General features: G+C 47.5%; 1 protein-coding gene across 1 annotated transcript in view; it reads left to right on the top strand.

The window, feature by feature from the left end:
- TCF19 (transcription factor 19) overlaps positions 1–18,489 on the top strand; it is a 45,011-nt gene extending 26,522 nt beyond the window's left edge. The window contains exon 3 of the mRNA XM_069635184.1: positions 17,638–18,489. Coding sequence (XP_069491285.1) covers positions 17,638–17,866 — 229 coding nt within the window. The 3' untranslated portion in view covers positions 17,867–18,489. The remainder of the gene's footprint in view (positions 1–17,637) is intronic.
- Positions 18,490–18,936: the final 447 nt, after the last annotated feature.

Genomic DNA, 18,936 nt, shown 5'->3' with positions numbered 1-18,936 from the left:
ACTTCTTGTAATTAATAATTGAGGGAGAAGCCCAGTCTGTGGAGCGAGTGGCAGGTGATACTGAGATGTTCCTGGGCTTGCTCGGGTGAACGAGCCCTGATCAGCCAATCGTCCAGGCATTGGTAGACGTTAATCCCCACTCTCCTGAGACTCGCTGCCAGTACCGCCTTCAACTTGGTGAAAAGCCTCAGGGCAGAGGTCGGCCCGAATGGCAGAACTTGAAACTGATAATGCGAACCGCCAACGGCGAACCTCAGTTGCCTTCTGTGCTTGTGATGGATTGGCACATGAAAGTAAGCACCCCAAAGATCCAGTGATACCATCCAAACCTGGAGCTGGAGGGCCTGAGGGATCTGAGAAAAGGTAACCATCTTGAAATTGTCCTTTCTGAGGAACTTGTTCAAGTTTCTTAAATCCAAGATGGGTCTCCTCCGTCCTTCTTGGTAATCAGAAAATAAGGGGAGTACCAACCCATGTTCCTTTCTGCTACAGGTACATGTTGTGTTGCACCTTTCTCTAGCAGTGTCAACGTTTCCTGTGATCAGTAATCACACTTTGCAGATGGAAGTAAATGCATGAAGACATTAACCTTCGGTTTAGCCGGGTTCAATTTGCACTTGTCATTAGACATGGCTGAGTGAGAATAGACTCGAGGTGGGTAAGAAATGGTGAGCCATGCATGTGGAGAATTGAGGTGGCAAGTGGCTGTTTGGCTAGTAGTTTGCAACTTTTTTTTTTTCTTTTTCTTAACCCCTTAGTTTATAGAAGGGGCTGCCTGAGATCTGGAGGCCCTCACTTTACGTTCCTTGGTCAGTTGATTGGCAGGCTAAGCACTGTCTCCTAACTCCTTCACTTGCTCAGTGGGCCCTGCTGGGATTTTTGCCCACAGCTAAATGCCTACACCTTCCTGCCCTCCTGCTAAACCTGGAGTTTAATTAATTTAATTAATGTTTTGCTATTTCTGTGCTATAAACGGCCCTTTACAGATTTCTTTTCATGTGTTACAGGTCATGTCATTTGGCATCCCCTCATTTTCATTGTCTTTAAAATATTGCCCAAATGCCTTCACTAGGGCTAATTCCCCCCCCCCCCCCCCCCAACCGCACCACAACATTTGACCGAGCAATTGTCTTGAGCTTCCATCTCCTAATGTTTTTTTGTCTGGACGTCCCATCGATCAGAACTTGGTTAGACCACCTTGCAACTACTGTTTCCAGCGTCTGCCAGTTACTGGGTAGATTCTCATGAAGTAAAGGCCCGGTTTATTCTGGACTTTTTGCCAGGCCTTGTGGACATAAGATCTTTTCCATGTCCAGGGCGAGTCCCCATCGCTGAACCCGTCGATGTTTTAGGCAGGTGATATGTGCTGAGGTACAGGAGCATATTGGGAGTATGTAGATGCAGGATGCCACGACCATCTTCCTTCCCTACACAAACACTTCACCGAAGAAGGATGTCCTCTCCTTTTTAACAATTTTTCTGGCTGAAATCTGCAGAGATGTTTGTTCTGCCCTAAATGGGCCTCGCATCTTATTCACCAGGTTTGGAGCGCGTGAGTGGCATTATCTCCTAGAAGGGGTCCAACGGGCACAGAACGCTTATTAGGGGGAGATTGAAGGGCACTATCTTCACCCCCCAAAGCCAGCTGAAGCCCTCAGTCATAATCTGATGAGTCACTTGCTCCTAGATGCCTTTATACGCTAATAAGCACAGTGGGCCGAAACACCAGGTTGCCGTCTCCCACCCTTTCTCATACAGTAGCATGCTGCGAATATAGTGCCATAAAACTTGAGGGAAGTTTTTGTTGCCTATAAACTCCAACATGGGCCAGTCACTTTACTGTTTCCCCCTCAACAAAATGAAAGTAAAGCAGTGCTCGTCTACATTATTTTAAAGCTCAGCGTCACTTTTTATTTCCCCCTAATACAAATGTCATTTGTATCCTTGCAAATTGGAGTGCACAGAGCGGCCACTTTTAGTGGCCTATCCCTCTGCAAATAGTGAGACAAGCTGGGCTGAATTTCAGGCATTGGGACCCTTGGGTGGTGGTCTACCTCCATTCTTGTGCGGCGCTTGGTCTTTAGTACTGTGCCACTGCTGAATAAGACCAAAAGGGTAAGGGGTATGGACCAGTGGTCGAAGTGTACAAAAAGTATAGTGGAGCTATGTTCTCTGCTGGTGTGCCCCGCTCCCCACAAACCCCATCCCTGCGCCCCCTCCCACACTAATCCAAACCCCCTAAAGAAATGCACGTGCTATTTATGGGAGTGTGCAGTGCACTGAAGTGCAAGCTTCAACTGCTTCCTACACTTTTATTTTAAAACTAAACCATTCCAGAACGGTTTATTTTAAAAATAAAAGTATAGGAAGAGTGAAACTTAAAAATAAAAAGTATGGGAGCACCGCTCCCACCCACTTCGACCTGTGGTATGGACCAGCACCTCTTGCCAGTGCTGAATAATCGGACTTCACCTTTGGCCAAAAGCGGCCCAAAGGCTTGTTTTTGGTGAACCTTCGGCTGGAAGCTCAATCGGTCCGATGAGCAACTGGGAGATGCGCCCTTTCCTGGCAGAGGAAGTGGTGAATCGCCCCAGTCGTTTGGGGCAGCAAGGTTTTATTGAAACTAGCCCTCAATGACTCTTAATGTGGCGTTATGCAATCGTTCCCTTGGCAACATTGGCGATGGGAGGGTGTACCGACCAGGCCGCTCGAGTTAACTGCCAAATCGAGGGCGGTTAATTGGGTCCAGGGCCTTTGCACCCCCCCCCCCCGCCCCCACCAGTGGTGCCCGCTGAACGGGTGCATAACGCCATTATCTGTTCCTCGCGAAAATGGGAAAGAAAAAAGAGCATAATCAAACTGAGGCTGGCAGGGCTTCGAGGGCATGCGACCGGCAGTAGGTGACAATGGAAGCCGGGAAACATGGCAGACAAAAGAGCACCAGGCTGCTCAACAGGGGTGTGGGGAAGGCGGCGTCCATATTGGAAGCAAGCAGAACATAATTGAAAGTAATGAAGCTATTTTCATATTGCACTCGTAAATTAAAGTGTAAGCTTCCTGATAAATCACTTCCAATATCAAGTGATGTATGCATTCAATTAGATAGCAAGTCCAGTATGATTAGAGCAAGGAAGTAACTGTGGCTAGAAACAGCAGTGCAGTGCAGCACAACCATACCTCAGCGCACTCTGTTTCCAGTGCATCCAGTGAAAGTAACTGTGGTCAATCATCATACATCCATTCTCTGACTTTAGCGCATGTGTCAGACATATACGCCATGGGTGCAAGCAGACCTTAAAAAGAGCAGCCAAAAACAACCGGCAGAGCAACAATTGGCTACAAGAAACATGCAGCAATAGGTGCCATAGAACATCATATGTGCAGCAAAAGAAAGACACATATGATGAGGATAGGAAAAAAGGACAAGGGGAGAATAAGCCAAGTAGAGGGCAGACAGAGCACTAGTTGCAATTGAACTGAACGTTGCCAATAAACGTGAGCAGTTGTGGGGAAAAGGATGGGAGAGTGGAGGAAAAGGTGGCGGGAGGTGGAGGGGTCGAATTAACAGGTGTAGAGGTAGAGCTGGGGGTCAGTAGTTTGAGCGTCTGCTGGAACTTGCATGGGCTAAAAGTGCAGACCACTGGTTTCGTAGTTCGGGTAGAGGTTGCCAGTAATTGCGAATTGTCGATTCATGGTGCCAGCTGACTGCCATAATTTGACTTTCAAGTCTAGTGTTGGCAAGCAATTGACTCGCACAGACACAGTGATTGGTACTGACCGTAGAGAGAGTGGCTTGTTCAGAGATTGTTCATAAGAGGGCCAAGACCAAGGGGTTTGTTGCTATACCAGACAGGCACTTTAGGTTATAAGGGGACATTTCGAGTGGATGCACAAAAAAACAAGGGTCGATACAGTTCCAATGAATTGAAGGGACAGGATGGATGGATAATTATTGCACTGCGGGAAACGGTGCACAGCGTTCTGTTAAGCTGGAATGGTTTTTGGTGGGCCTGTTGGAGGATAGAGAGGCAAACATTTTTCCATGTTCATCAGTTGCGATGGTGAAGGCATTTTGTGGTAAGATGTGGTGGAGTTGCAAATCGAACCACACTTTATACTGCAAAATAAGGATCTGCGTAATTTTTCCATTGTGGAAAAGTCTGCGATGGGAAGGTTTGCATGCGAATGTGCGCACCACAAAAGGTTTGCACATTTCCCATGTGAACACGCATTTAAAACCCCTACAAACCCACACCCATGACACACCCCCACTCACACTCTCAACATAACCAAATCCTTCTTACCTTTCCTTCACGCTGTGTCCCTGCGGCGCCAGTTCCCTTTCACCTCCGTGATCGGGTCCTTTTTTTTTCTTGTTTTTTCTTTCTTCCGGAAGCTGCAGGTGTAGTGTAGTAGTGAGCGGGGTGTTGCAGGGGACAACCCCCCCCCCCCCCAGCCCAAAGTCCGACCCCACCGAAACACACCACGAAAAGTTCAGACTTTGGTTGTCTGAACTTTTCGTGGTGTTTGTTTTAGGTCTTTTGGTGAGGTCGGACTTTTAAATACGGTAAAATCGTACAATACCCAAAGTAACAGGGTGGGCACAATTGAAGACTGAGTGGATTATGTGCTGTTATGTCCAGTCTGGAGCTGCCAATTATGGAGGCAAACATGTCATTGGCGGGACGGAATTCTCCGCGGTGCCTAAGATTGAAAGGCGCACAGATGGTACGATAGCGGGTCAGTCCAGCTCGGATAGTTACCCAGGTTTCTGGGTGATATGGAGTGCCGTTATTGCTGCGCACTTTGGAATAAGTGTGCACAAGTCAGTAGTTGCCAGTGATTCAAATTCACATTTTTCTTTCTTGTAGCCAATGCCTAAAAACATCCACTGACCATTTAGTTAGTTTCAGCATCTTTTTGCAGGGCAATAGCATTCGGGTTGTAATGCCGTGGATCGCCATCTGCTGAGCGAAAAGTAGAAGGCAATTCTGAACCTTTCAAACCATTCAGAAGGAGAAGACCTGCCTTTAGGTGAAGGCCCCCAGGACCTGGAACTCCAACTGAGGTTAGATCGCGTATCTCATTAGGCCCGTTGTCCAATGCCAGATCTGTGTAGACGTGACCCGCCTGTGAACAAAGGAAGGCACAGGTGTCGGAGCGGACTGAGCTGGGCACAGGGCAGGAATGTGTCACATTTTGCTGGTTTAGATTTACAGCGATGTGGGTTTTCCAAACCGTTTGTGGCCAGAGAACTGCCAGCCACACAGTAATGGTGGAAAGCAGAGCGAGCACCACAGCGAAGGTCATTTGGAACCAGAGGCGTACACAGGATAGGGCCTGAGCGGGCAAGGCCCACCTAAAATGTGTAAATGCCCACTCGGCAGTGCTGTGCCGACATTTACATATGTTGTCACTGGGGTGGGTGAAACTACATTAGCTTCAGGCCCTACTTGTTAGAGAATCCTGTCTACGCCTCTGTTTGGAACGTGGGCTGAGATTGTCCGTTCATGACGCTGCTCCTATGACCTTATTGACTCTAAAGGGAATCCAGGCTGCTAATTGGCTGAAAAACATGTAACCAGTCCTATTCAGTTTCCTCAATTGTTGGCAATGGGGATGGAGCTGCAACCCTAGTTTCCTTGTCCAATTCTTTCGGCCCGGCTTCCTCTGGTTTTACGTCTGGAAAAACAATGGCAGATTGCTTGCCCAAGCCAGCGCAGGCAGCGTAGTTGGTTGGCTATGCCAGCATCAAGATCCGGAAGGAACTGCCCCACTTCATTTTTCGGTTCTAAGCCACGCTGCAGCACGCTTACCCTGGATGGCCATGTTGCTTCTGTGGGAAAAGGTCCTCTGCCCCATTTCTTCACCAAGTATAGCAGAGACCTGCACTTTTGGGTGTGTTCGGCACTGGGTCCATTTGCCTAGCAGCATGGTCTTCATGGGTATTATGCTCCATATATCGCGTGGGCATATGGCAACTACCACAGCGCTTTACGCGGGCTTGCCATTTAGTTGCAGTCGCTCATGAAATTATTTAAAATGTCAGTCATGTTTTTGCATGCCAGTACCGGACCTAGGCTATTAACGGAGCTCCTTTTGGCTTCGTCTGTTGGCACACCCAACTGTAGTGCAAACAAACAGTGTGATATTCAGGCACGTGGTTGGTGGTGTCCTGACAGTGGGATCGTTTTCAGCTCCGCACCCATTCTCCCGCGCAGTCCCACGGTTGCTGTTAGAGACACTTTCAGCTCCTTTTTTTGTGTTTTTAGTGAGCAGGTAGGCAACATCATAGGATGCATTTGTAGTAGTAGAAACAATATTGTGTTCCCAGATGTAATCTGCTGGCAGATTTGCAACTTGGAGGCAACCTTTTGACCCTTTTGTTTGCGACTGGTGCCTTAATTTGGTTGGTTTCAGGCTAGAAGTTGTCAGAATTCCCCCACACAATACACTTGGTTTAATTCAATGGTGTTGGGTGGCAAAGCTAGGCCTCAATGTCTAAATATGTGCCATCGTACTTTCTAGACTTGCCAGGCAGTGTTTGACCATGGCTGCATCTTTCTTCATTGCATCCTGCCATGTTTCAGCAAAAGTAACTTTTCTCAGAGTTTGAGGAGCTCCTCACACTTGGAATTTAGGGTGCGATACACGCGACTGGGTTGACCGGGCCAGTACTGGATGTGGGCGAGAGTGTTATTGGCGAGGGACTCCGAGCCTAGCCCTCCCCCCCCCCCCCTCAAACTGTGTGCTCTATTCAGTTCCTGGGCCCTTGTTGCAGCACTTTGGCTGGGGAGGTGTACTTACCACTTGCATAGAGCGCATTACTGTGTACACACCCACCCTCCCGGAGAGAAGCTTGGCTGCAAGAAAAACTGCACTCATGCAGAAAATCAGTTTCCCAGAATGCACCACCAGGGAGTGGAATGGCCTGCGAAATGGAATATAGAAACGAGCAATGGTGCGCCTGTGTCTTTGATATTTTTTAAATATTAAAAGTGCCAAGGACGAGTATACTCGTCCTTTTTACATATACTTCAATAATAGCCTGGCACTTGAGAGGTTAAAGGCTGCAAAAAGACTGATTTATTTCGGCTGATTTGGTGCAGCCTTAAATATCCGCCAGTATATCATTCTGGGTGTGGTTGTGTGTGGGGGGGTGTGTGGTTGCACCACTCCGAACTCTTCTGTAAACCAATCCCTTGTCTGCCCTCATCCTGACCTCCTTTGCTCCCTTCCCTCAGACACACAAACGGAAACATACATACTTCCTTGCTGCAGACATTCCCCCTTTACGCACACACAAGACACGCTTGCCTAATACACTTTCAGGTTCCATCTTCTTGCCCGGCTGTGCCTGTGCATACTCCTGTGTGGCTGGGTTGTGACAGTTTGATTCAGAACAACCCATTTGACTGATCTCCGAGCTGTCTTCCTAAATTGGTGTTTTTGGTTTTCAAATGATCCACAAAGACCTTTTTAACTCCCAACCGGGCGCTTGGCAACCAGGCATTGCAGCATGTAAATCAGGGGAAATACTGCACGAAACAGAAGATAGTAGTGGAGTGCTGTGGAGCCGCTAAATTCAATCCAGGGAACTACACAATGCTGCTGCAGATCCTTAGAAGATCTTCTGGTCCCAAACAAAACCTAATGAAGCCATTTACCTCATGAACCAATCTCCTTCCTCAACCAATGATCAGATGAGGGTGATTGAGACTTGAATAGCCAATCTAAGGAGAGCATACAAAGGCACAGGGGGAAAGAACAAATCAATCAACCTCGCAAAACACACCACATCCTCATGATCCAAAAAGGGACTTGGAGTTCATTCAGTTTTGGACCCTGGAGTGTTCCATAACTACAAGAGGAGACTGCTGTCCCGAGGCAGCAGCAGCCTTCAGAGACCGGAAGGAGAGGTGGGAGCCTTGGCAGTGGAATTTCGGCTGTCTGAAAAGTGCCCAGAAAAGAGGGGGGGTGGAGAATACACGTTTAAAGCCAAGGTCCAGTCCCGGACATGTTGTAGGGGCCTGTTGGGAATTTTGAAACCCTAGGTCCAGAAGGGGGACCAGTTGGGAAGTATGAATGGAAAAAATGGTCCCAGAAGGGCCTGTTGCTAAGAACCAAGGGGCATCTCTTGTTGCATTAGAATAGAGATGGACTTTGGAGAGTAGGTTTGTGACTCGTTACTTTTACATTCTTTTATATGGGCAGCGAGGAGGTACGGACTAAAGTTTAGCATCGAGACTTTCTGTTGGCCGTATCGTTGAGCCTCTGTAGTTTGGGGCGTCCTTGGAGGGATGAGGAATATGTTTTGGACATTTCTGCTTTCTAGTGAGAAGACCATTGGAACACCTTTTTAGTTGAACTCGTTGTGATGTCTTTTTTTCGATGTGCTCCTTTAGTGAAGTGTTTCCCAAGTACCTTTAGGTGTTGGGCACACCGCCGCCCTTGTATATTCTGACTTGTGTAAAGGTACTCTTCTAACTTGCTTCTATTGCATCATGGCCGTCTCCACACTGATCTAGGAAAAAAGTGAACTCGTGTATTTATGCAAATCACCTGCTTGGTGGTTTACATGCATATCATACTTAATGATTGCCAGCAGCTTTTCTAAAAAAATGCTTGAATTTATGACGCGACTTAAAGGCATGGTCTAGTAAAACATTTTGGTCAACCAAAAAAGGCAAAAGAAAAATTGTTCAGATTTGACTGGATTGAAACAAGAATGGGGTGTTTATCATATAAAGATTTCAAAATGCTAGCCTATGAACATAAAACTCGAGGAACGCTTGCCCCATATCTAAAACAAGCTCCCTCTCTGCAGTTAAGGTCAACTATCTTACGGCTGCGATTTAATCTCTTTCCAACTAGAGATGTTTTGGTTAGAAGAAAGCTGCTACCGGCTAATAAAAACTGTTGTACCTTTTGTGAGGTTGAGGGAGTTAAAGAAACACTCCAGCATGCTGTTTCTGCTTGTCCAGCATTAACTAAACTAAGAACGACATTTTTTTGAACCTCATCTATCCTATCTTGGTGAACTAAGCCCTGAAACTTGTTGGTCCCTACTTTTGTCTACCAATTCAATGAGCCTTCGCATTGCTACCCATAATTTTTTGGAGGCCATTATGTCGAAACTCAAGGGTGTGTCGAACAAGATTTGGAGCTATAAATGACAACTGCATGTAAGCTTTAGGCAACTAAATCTATGATGGGCCTATTAGAAACTTATAAAAGAATCTTATGTTAAATGATGTTGAGATCTACATATATACAAATGTCAAAATGAATCTGTGGAATATTATGACATGTTTGATGTCTCTAAGCAAAGAACATATTGATTTATTTAAGTGCGTTATTGGTTTAGGCACTTTTCTTTTCTTCCTTTTTTTCAAAGATTCTCCCTTTTGAATTGCTTTTAAAGCTTTCTATTTTTGAATTGATTTTATATTGTTTCAAATTTTTAATATTAAGTCCGAATTGTTTTAGATGCTATGTTTTACCTATTTGGACTAATTACTGTACTGTACCCAGGGGAGCACCGGAGACCCAAAGTGAAATCCACAGCAGGCAGAAACACAATGCTGTTGTGTTTACATGCCGCGTAGTGTTTCTGCCTAAATGGGAAAGCAGATTCAGGCAGAAACAACGCGGTTGTTTTCCACAATGCTGCGTTTTCTGCCTGAATCTGCTTTCCCATTTGGGGCTCTCGGGCTCCCCGTGGGGAGCCCGAAATGGGAAAGCAGATTCAGGCAGGAACACAACGCGGTTGTGTTGGAAAACGCTGCGGTTTTTCTTTCCGAGTTTCTCAGTCTCCTGCGAGCCGGAGGAGCCTGAGAAACTTGGAAAGAAAAACTGCAGCGTTTTCCAACACAATAACGTTGTATTTATGTTTGCGGTCGCTTCAAAAGCGACCGCAAACATAAATAGAACGTTTTTAAAGCTGCGGTTTTATTTCTAAGTTTTCCGGGCTCCTCCAGCCCGGAAAACTTAGAAAAAAAACCTCAGCTAGTGCTTATTTAAAAAAAAAATAAGCACTTAACGAGATTCAGCTGCAGCTTTCCTGCTCTGGTCTCCGGTCCCCGTCCTCCGCGTACAGCACTAATGAAGGGAAAGCCACCCAGCGGTAGCTTTTGTTTACTACAGCTGGCTGGCTTTTCCTTCATTAGTGCCGCAAAAGCAAAAGCCAGCACAGGCGGGGCATCCATTTCACAAAATGGATGCGCCCATGTGCTTGCTTTTGCAAATTTTGAGCTTGAATAGCTCAAAATTTTACATAGGAAGTTTTAAAAGAATCCTAGTTGCCTATCTATTTTTTAAATAAAATGTTTTACTAGACCATGCCTTTAAGAACAATTAAGAAAAACCTAACGATGCTCTCCCACAGCATGAAGCATGAAAGAGAAAACATTAAAACGAAGCAACGCTATAAGAATTGGTTGATTAGCTTTAGAACTCGAGTACAAGAGCAAGGGGAAAGGATGCTAAAAACCCTAGCAAATACGAACTCCAGAGATATGTGGGCAATTATTAATTACACAACTCTCAACCAACAGAGCAGGCTATGAAATGGTGTATCGGAAGACCAGTGGGTTAATTATTATGCTAAAGCTTTTGACGGTGTCTCAAACTCAGAATGACCAACCAACCGCTTTCCAGCAAATTTGTGGAACCTAGCAATAACCCACCAGGACATCATCAAAGAGAAAATCACAAAATTGAAGCATTCACACGCAAGTGGGCCTGAAAGGCTAACTAATGCGATGCTTAAAGCATCGCCGGAAGAATGATCAAAGTTCATAGCAGTTCTGTTCAAACACATCGCGAACTGCGCAACACTACCAACTTCATGGACTTCGGCTATTGTCGTTCCAATCTTCAAGAAAGGCGCAAGAGACGATCCCGTCAACTGTAGACCAATAGCGCTGTTGGATGTTCTAGGAAAACTTAGTGTCCCACTTACAAAAAAAGGCTAGTAGAATGGGCAAACTCGATTGACATACTTGACCCGAGACAAAGCGGTTTCACGAAGGGAGTAGGCACCGATCATAATTTAATCAGCCCCAACCTTCTGAAAATTCCGTCATTAAAGACGGAGCGCAACATATTCCTGGCCTTTGTACACCTAAAACAAGCTTTTGACAGTGTAAATAGGCACACATTATTTGGCAAAATTACAAGCCTGGGGCTGTCCGAGAGCTTTTGCAACCCATCAAAGCGCTCCATACCAACACGTCCATGCTCGGCCGCTTAAACGACAACAGTGCTCTTTCATCTCAGATACATTGAGGGGAGTAAAATAAGGTTGCCCGCTTGCTGCCACTTTACTCAACTTATACTTGGCAGATCTCCCCGAAGCCCTAAAGGAGAAAAAAAAAATCACACTTCCTGCCCAAGTTAAATAACCAATCCTTTTCTGCCATGATATATGCTGACGATTTAGTCCTACTGGACCAGCCCAGATGGGACTACAACGGCCACTCCACTCTCTACAAATCTGTGTGTCAGCCAACGACGTGACTATAAACATCGAGAAGCCAAATCATTTCTTTTGGCTCAAACTTGGATCAAAACGCTTAAGGTGGAAGGTGGGCCATGAGCAAATTCAGGCGTGTAGTTCAATAAATCAAAGAAAAAATCTGGCAACTAGAGTTAAAACAAAAGGTCAAAATGTTAGCATCTCAAGGATCCATACTCCATGCAAGATACGGACGATTCTCAGTGTTACCCCTGCATACTTTCTACCTCCCAAAAGGCAGTTCCAATTCTAACATACGGAGGTGAGCACTCTGAACCTAACATGGAAGATGTGGAACGCCCCAGAGGGCTTGTTCTGGGGGAAAAAAGACACAAACTACCAAAAAGTTTGCCAATAGTTGCCATCCGGGCCGAATTCGAGCTCCCATCATTGCACTCTATTGTAATATGGAAATCCTTATCTCTCCTGAGAAAATATCAATCGACAAACCACCAATTCCATATAGGATCATAAAGACAATGACTGAAGGGAACCATTGCTTTCTTCTAGACCTATGGAAAGACAAATGGTCAAAGCATTTAGAACAATGGGAGGCGTCCATGGACTCACTTGTCACACATCCATGTGGGGTAAAATAACTCAAAAGAGCAGACTGGATCAACACTCTAGAACTGAGAGAGCAATGTAAATTGCTCATAAATGCGGCGAAAGAACCGCAAGCTTCAAACACGATCCCTGAGTAGTTACCATGGTAACCAGCTACTACGGATAAGACTGAACATATATTACACACTGGAGCGACCATACATGAAGGCACAATATGACAAAGATGCTATGTGTCGCTTCTGCAAGTTGACTGAGGATTTAGACGGTGAAACATCTTATAACCTGTCCAGCTCTTGTCTACTGACGACTCACTGTAATCTTTTGAAGCATATAAAACACGCAAGATCACTGTCGGTAGACGAATGGTGGATTTTCTCTCGTTGTGGTTAGAAACCAGCACTGGTCTGTGCAAGAATAGACTTTTTAGACCACATAATGAACACACCCTTGCAGAATGTGAACTAGGACGCAAACGAGGACTACAGAGATGCATGAAGTGCCTGTGTGTATTCTTAAATGTAAAGAGTGGCGTTGAAGAGCGTCTGAATAGGATGCAAGTTTGTAATAAGCTAATTCACAATAAAATACAAAAATAAGAGTATTTTGGACACTGCATCCAGTGCTGCCCCTCCCATTGTGACTTCCAGCTTAGTCTCCTCTATTCTTCATCGCTACCCTGAACCTCTTTGTCCAGGACATAAACACGAATCTTGACAAGCTACCAATCGTGCAACCTTTGTCCTTTCAGTGCGGAGTAGGCAAGTCCTCGGACCGGATTCATGGTTCTCAAAATCCCCACGTGCACTGTGGGGAAGACGTGAAGGATCCAAGCATCTGATGCTGGGAAATTGTTCTGCACTGCATTTACCAACCTTGCAAAGGAACGGCAAGTCGCAGTAGTCTCCCAGGCATAATGTGTGAGAACCACTCCCCATTGCTGCTGACTATCATCCAAGCATACAGCCTTGCTTGCCTGCCCGACAAAAGATGCCCACAGAACCTATTGGTCCTGCAGGCCTTAAGCCACACTGTGTGTGTGTTAATTCTTTCACTGCAGACTCCAACTGAAAACCGAAACTGAAAGGAAAGGGGTGACCAAACAGGAGTGGACACGGACAACTCCCAGAACGGACTGTGGACAACTCGCTATGAGGAAAAGCTTCCATGGCACCTGGACAAAGGACGCCAGGCAGAGTGGAACACAGGCGGACACCCATGAAGACGGAGGCAACAACTCGCCCTAATCCCAACCAACACCCGCGCTCATCCCTCAGTCGCCACTAGGCACCACTGTTGTGGAATTGTTCAGGATATTGGCATTCACCACACTACCTGAACTGGGGACACTTGGCAGATGCACTGGCCATAGAAGTGAGGAGTGGAAACAGGTAGGGCTGCGTGGGAGGCTGGGGGAGGAGGGAGCCAGATAGAAAAGGGACCTCGAAGGCCGGACAAACTCAGATCAGGACAAAGGCGCAGAGGTGCTCCTGAACCCCACCTTGGGAGATTACAGAAGCCCAGCGCCTCAAGTTAGGATAAAGATGCCAACTAACCAATTGCACTAATAATTTCCCCTTCTGCATACACCTCTCAAACTCCAAACCAAACACAACCACAAACCTACAACACAGCAAACCGTACAAACTTCACTACATTGCAACAACAAAACAAAAACGCACATAGACTCGCACAGCAGTACACGACTATTACTGGCTGCAAACACCCAGGCCCAGCCAACGGACCCACCGGGCTGAGGTTGCCAACAGCACATCACTGCTTTATGCACTTTTCCAGCTTCCTCCCACTAACCCCCCCCACCCCCCCATCTTTCAGAGCTGCCAGAGTGCCAGGGGACCACTCCGGTGGTGATAGGGTGCAGTACAAATGTCCTTTAACACTTCCTCACTGTATATGTTCACAGGTTCTTATTCTTGGAGACATGTTCCTTTTGATTTGTGCAGAAAGGGATTTGACTGGTGACCCTGAAGGTGAAAAGCAAGATGCAGACCTGTGGCTTCCCCTAAAAAGGCTGACTGTCTTGGGGGGCTGCCTACCCGAAATGCATTGCTAGTTTGCAGGGTAGGGACATCACAGGCGGGAGGAGGGCAGTGGGATGGGGTCTGAGAAGAGTGACTGCACAGCATGCGTGGTTGTGGGGTTGGATAGGCCTGTGGGATGGTGACCATGGCCGCAACGAAACTTACATTTTGGGGGTGGGGGGGGCTAACTGGTGATGGGCGTGGCACACTTGGCGGCTCCGCCCACTCTGTTCTGTTCTACCCCAAGGGCTGTCTGGCATGGGGCCCAAGTTTCAGAAAAAGCTTTCCTCTCGTCTCTGCCTAACAAAAATCAAGTGTGCACACCAGCCCCTTCCCCTCAGATGAGCGAGAACATAGAATGCTCGCACACATCTGTGGGGAGCGGGCTGATATGTCCATTTTATTTTTGTTAGGCATAGAGGTGAGGGACGCCTTTCTTGAAACTAGCAGCTTTAACGTTTTGCTGCGTTTGCGAAAATACATTTTTCTGCAGAAACACAGTAAAACTTAAGTCGCCTGTTCCAGGAAAGGCTTCTTTCCCAGAATAGTATGGTGTGCAACGCCATTGAGCTAATCGGGCCTCAACTCCGCCCCTCAGCTCACATTTGGGGCGCGGGGGGAGGCTGAAACCCGATTAGCTCAATGGCGTGGCGTGCCTGATGGTGACCCGAGTGTCTTGGACTGGCAAGCTGAGAGTGCCACTTGCCTTAGACCATCTTGCTGTTCCTGATCTGAAATGGTGGGACATGGAAGAAGCGAACTCCCATGGAGGCTTTGCTGCTATGACCTATTCCCTAGCACACTGAGCTGCGTGATGGGGCCATGTGGAACTGTGCTGCCACGCTCTATTGAGGGATAATGCATTTTGCGACTAGGTTTGGCTGAGTTGATGTAGTTGGATCCTCAAATGGTGATGGGAGAGGACAATGGTCCCTGTTCGCTAACTGGCTGAAGTTTGTGCAAAGTAAGCTTCCTCCCGAATCCTAGTTCAATCCCAATGACTTTTGAGTCGAGGGATTAGGTAATGTCATGGGTCGCTCTGGTTTTTGAACTCCTTGCTTGCCCTACAGATAGTAAACCGGTGTGCAGCGTACCAACCATGTTTAATCTCCACAAGTAACATGTACGCTAAACAGTGAATCAGTAAAAAAATACTTCCAAGAAATTGGGGGCAGATACTGAGGCTTAGAAGCCCATCCCCTGCTGCCAGTCACACATCTACCTGGATAGGTTCGGCTAAGAGCTACTAGTGGAGCAGTGCCACAGGAAGGAGCTCAAACCTTGCTATTGCCTCACTTCAAGAGTAGCTTTCAGCTCAAAAAGCCTCCTTTAGTTTCCATGAATTCATAGGCACACAGACGTATAGCTTACACAAACATATGTAACGTGGACGACACTCGGCTCATTTTCAGGCTTCCTTCGGCCACGTCTTCTCTATCCCTCATCTGTCTGCTATCCAGGAGTGGTGTGCCGCCAATGACCTCTGGCTTAATGCCAGTAAGACTGAGATTCTCATCAGCATGCTCACTCGCTCCTTTCCTGCAACCCTCTGGCAGTCCTCTCTAGGCCCTCTTCCTGTGCCCTCCCCCCCAGCTTCCCCCCTGCAAGGCTAAAAACCTTGGGGTCATCTTCGACTCCACACTCTCTCTCCCCACATCTCTGTCTCTAGGCTGGACTATTGCAACAGCCTCTTTCTAAATCTGCCTGCTTCTACTCTCCGCCCTCTGCAACTCATCCAGAACAGGACTGAGACTTGTCCTTGGACTCAAGCCCAGGGATCGTATCTGTCCAGGATTGAAATCTCTGCACTGGCTCCCAGTGGCTGCAAGGATTAAGCTCACAACACTCTGCATTGTCCACAAGGCCTTCTGGGGCCTCATTACCTTCAACTCTCTCTTCCTAAATATCTTCCTTCTCGTGCTCTTTGCTCATCCCCCTCCAACTCCCTCAGGGGCAGTCACTTTTCCAAGCAACGAGTTGGTGGTAGATCTCTCTCTTCGGCTGGGGCCTCCCTCTGGAACAGCCTCCCTGCCTCCCTGAAACTTGGAGAACCACCTTTTGGTTCCGGAAGCACCTTAAAACCTTACTCTTTGCTTCTGCTTTCTTTCCCCCTCGCTCCTGGTGAATTCCTGGCTGATACTGAGACTGCACTGGTTACCTGGCCACCCTTCTGATCTCGGGCTCAAGCCCTGCCAGTTGCTCGCCTGTACTGCCTCCCTGGCAACCCCTGCACCTGGGGACTGTTGTCTGTTTCCCTACAGTCCTCTCACCAGTACTTACGTCTGCACTCACACTGCACTTGCCACCTGCTGGCCATTCTTTTATTCATGATGTGTATTTATTATCCCATGTACCACACTTTCCGTTCTTTTATTTATCTTATCCCATGTACTGCACTTTCCCCCTCCCCTTTATCCCCGCACTTTTCCTTTTCTTCCTTCCCTTGCACTTGCGTGACCTGAATGTCACTAGGCCTGGTAAGATCGTTGTCTGTCTTCCCTCTGTTCCCCCTCCCTTGCCTCGTCACGCCTTGAAGCACTTGTGTATGGGCGCGTTATAAATACTCAACATCATATGTTGAGTTAGAATGCATTTTGACTTACCTAAATACTATCCCACAATAGGAATTACTTTTTTTCTGAAATCATTTTTACCAAGTACTTAATCAAATATGGGTTGTAAAAACCTGCAATTTTTAGTGATTAATGACAGCTGCTGTACCGACCTGTAGTGCAGTTGGCTACTGTGGCACCATGCGTGGTGGGCATATCCCGACTGAAACCAGAGAGCACTGCCAACCAGTTCAAATGGCAGCAGGGATGCTCTTAACCTGACTTTGGAAAATGCATATTTGTGTGCAGCCTACAAGGCTGCTTTGAACCATGAGCCTGTAGACTCTAGTCTTTGCTGGGTTTCCTCGTACCTGGTTAATGCGGCACTGGGCTTTACATCACTGTAGGGTAAGATCGCCAACTGGTTCTCTGCGTGTTGGTGGTGGTGGGGGCGGCGGCCTCTCCCGACTTGCTCTGCGAGGTTGGCGTGGAACATGCCAGTTTTTGCTGGAAGGCAAGGTGTGGGCTACTGTTATCGTATTTATTGAGCGTGAACCTAGCTTTGAGAAGCAATGGGGCGCTTTACAGAGTTCTACAGCAATACAGATATGTAACTAAACTACATCCCACTTGCTTCCAGCCTTTGTGCTGCGTTGCAGTGTGCCTAGCCTAATTGCACTAGTTGCTGACACGCTTCGATCTGTATGTCACTGGAGTCTGGCCTCAAAATGCCTTGGGTGTCAATTGACTCTTGGTGTGTAAGAAATGGTGTGCTCTGTGCATGTTGTTAACTGAGGGGGTGAGGGCATTTTTACGGCTGGTGGCTTGCAACAGTGCTGCAGTAAAAGGGTGTCGCTTGTGGGCAGGATTGGTTTTGCCATTTTTAGGAGTTCATTGTAGCTTTGCTTTCCTTATATGACGATTGTGCATTTTGATCTGATGTCTGTCTGTCTTGTTTCAGGAAGCGGCGTGGTCGGCCCCGCAAGCATCCAACCTGGAATAGCTGCCAGGTTCTAACCCAGACCCTGTACACTGTGGAGCAGTGTGCTGCGGAGCGCTGCCACCTGCCTCAGGATGACACCGTGCAGTGGGTCCAGTGCGATGACTGTGATGCCTGGTACCACTTGGCCTGTGTAGGCTGCAACTACAATGCTGTAAAGGATGCAGACTTCCACTGTGGCTGCACGTAAACCTCCCAGACTCCCCAGGGAAGAGATCTGGCCAATCGCAAGTCCCCTTCAGGTGCAGACCCGGGACTGGGATGCTTCAGAGCCTGTGTGCCAGGGGCATACGCAGGAGAAAGGTGGGAGGGTGTGGGGGTATGGACCCTAGACTAGGAGACGGGCAAGGAGAAGGCAGGGTCTTGCTGTGTAGGCTCCAGCAGGTGCACCTTCGTATGACCTGGATGATGAAACTAGGGCTGTGCTGTTTTCCAGCTGAGCGGGACAGACTTTCCTTTCCATGATGACCCCCGCTCAAACTTGCTGCTGCACAAGATTGACCTTTAGTTCTGGAAAACATTTTATATGTAGTGATTTTTAAAACAAACAAAAATCCCCGCACTTCTACTAATGAAATTGAAAAAAAATGAGATTAGCTCCCCTTCTGTGCCCCCTGCCCCCTGGCCTCTGCCCATTTTGATAAAGCGGAAGATGAAGGGGAGGGATGAGAAGAACTTGGTCTGAGGCCTGCCTGGCAGAGCCCGGGGATCTGCTGCTGCCATGTGTTTGCAGCAAGCTTGCACACGAGTACTTGGAGGCTCGGTGGCTTTCATAGGGTCACTTGTGAAATAAAAGGCGTTGTTGAAACATTGTATTTTTTCTCTGCTAATGCTGGCTCGTGTTGTTGGGGGGGGGGGGAGGCGGGGGGGAGTGGGGGTACTGTACTTGTCTTGCTTGGTATGAAGCATTGCAGGCTTGGCTCCCACCTCCACTGTGTGCCCATGTGCTTGCAGTCTGATGTGCCTTGATCAGCTTGCTGTTGTCTACACCACCCCCCATCCCCCCCCCCCCCCCCCGGCCCCCACCCTGCAACACCTTCCTTGCTCAACTACTTTCAGAGTTTCTGGCTCCTGTTTTGACAGTGATGGCAAGTTTTCAAAGCTGGCCTGTACCGCCCCTTCTTTCAGTGCCTCTGGTCAGCACACTGTGACCCATAAGAAACGCCAGTTCGCTCCTTCAGCAGTAGTCTCCTGAAATGTGCCTCTGTTTTTTTTTGTTACTTTGATGTTTCAGAGTCTGGTCAGGACTTTTAGCTAGGA

Source organism: Ambystoma mexicanum, chromosome 13 (genome assembly GCF_040938575.1).
Source record: "Ambystoma mexicanum isolate Mex_15411 chromosome 13, UKY_AmexF1_1, whole genome shotgun sequence".
Lineage (NCBI taxonomy): Eukaryota > Metazoa > Chordata > Amphibia > Caudata > Ambystomatidae > Ambystoma > Ambystoma mexicanum.
The sequence above is the reverse complement of the archived record's forward strand: the minus strand, read 5'-3'. Positions and strand labels throughout refer to the sequence as shown.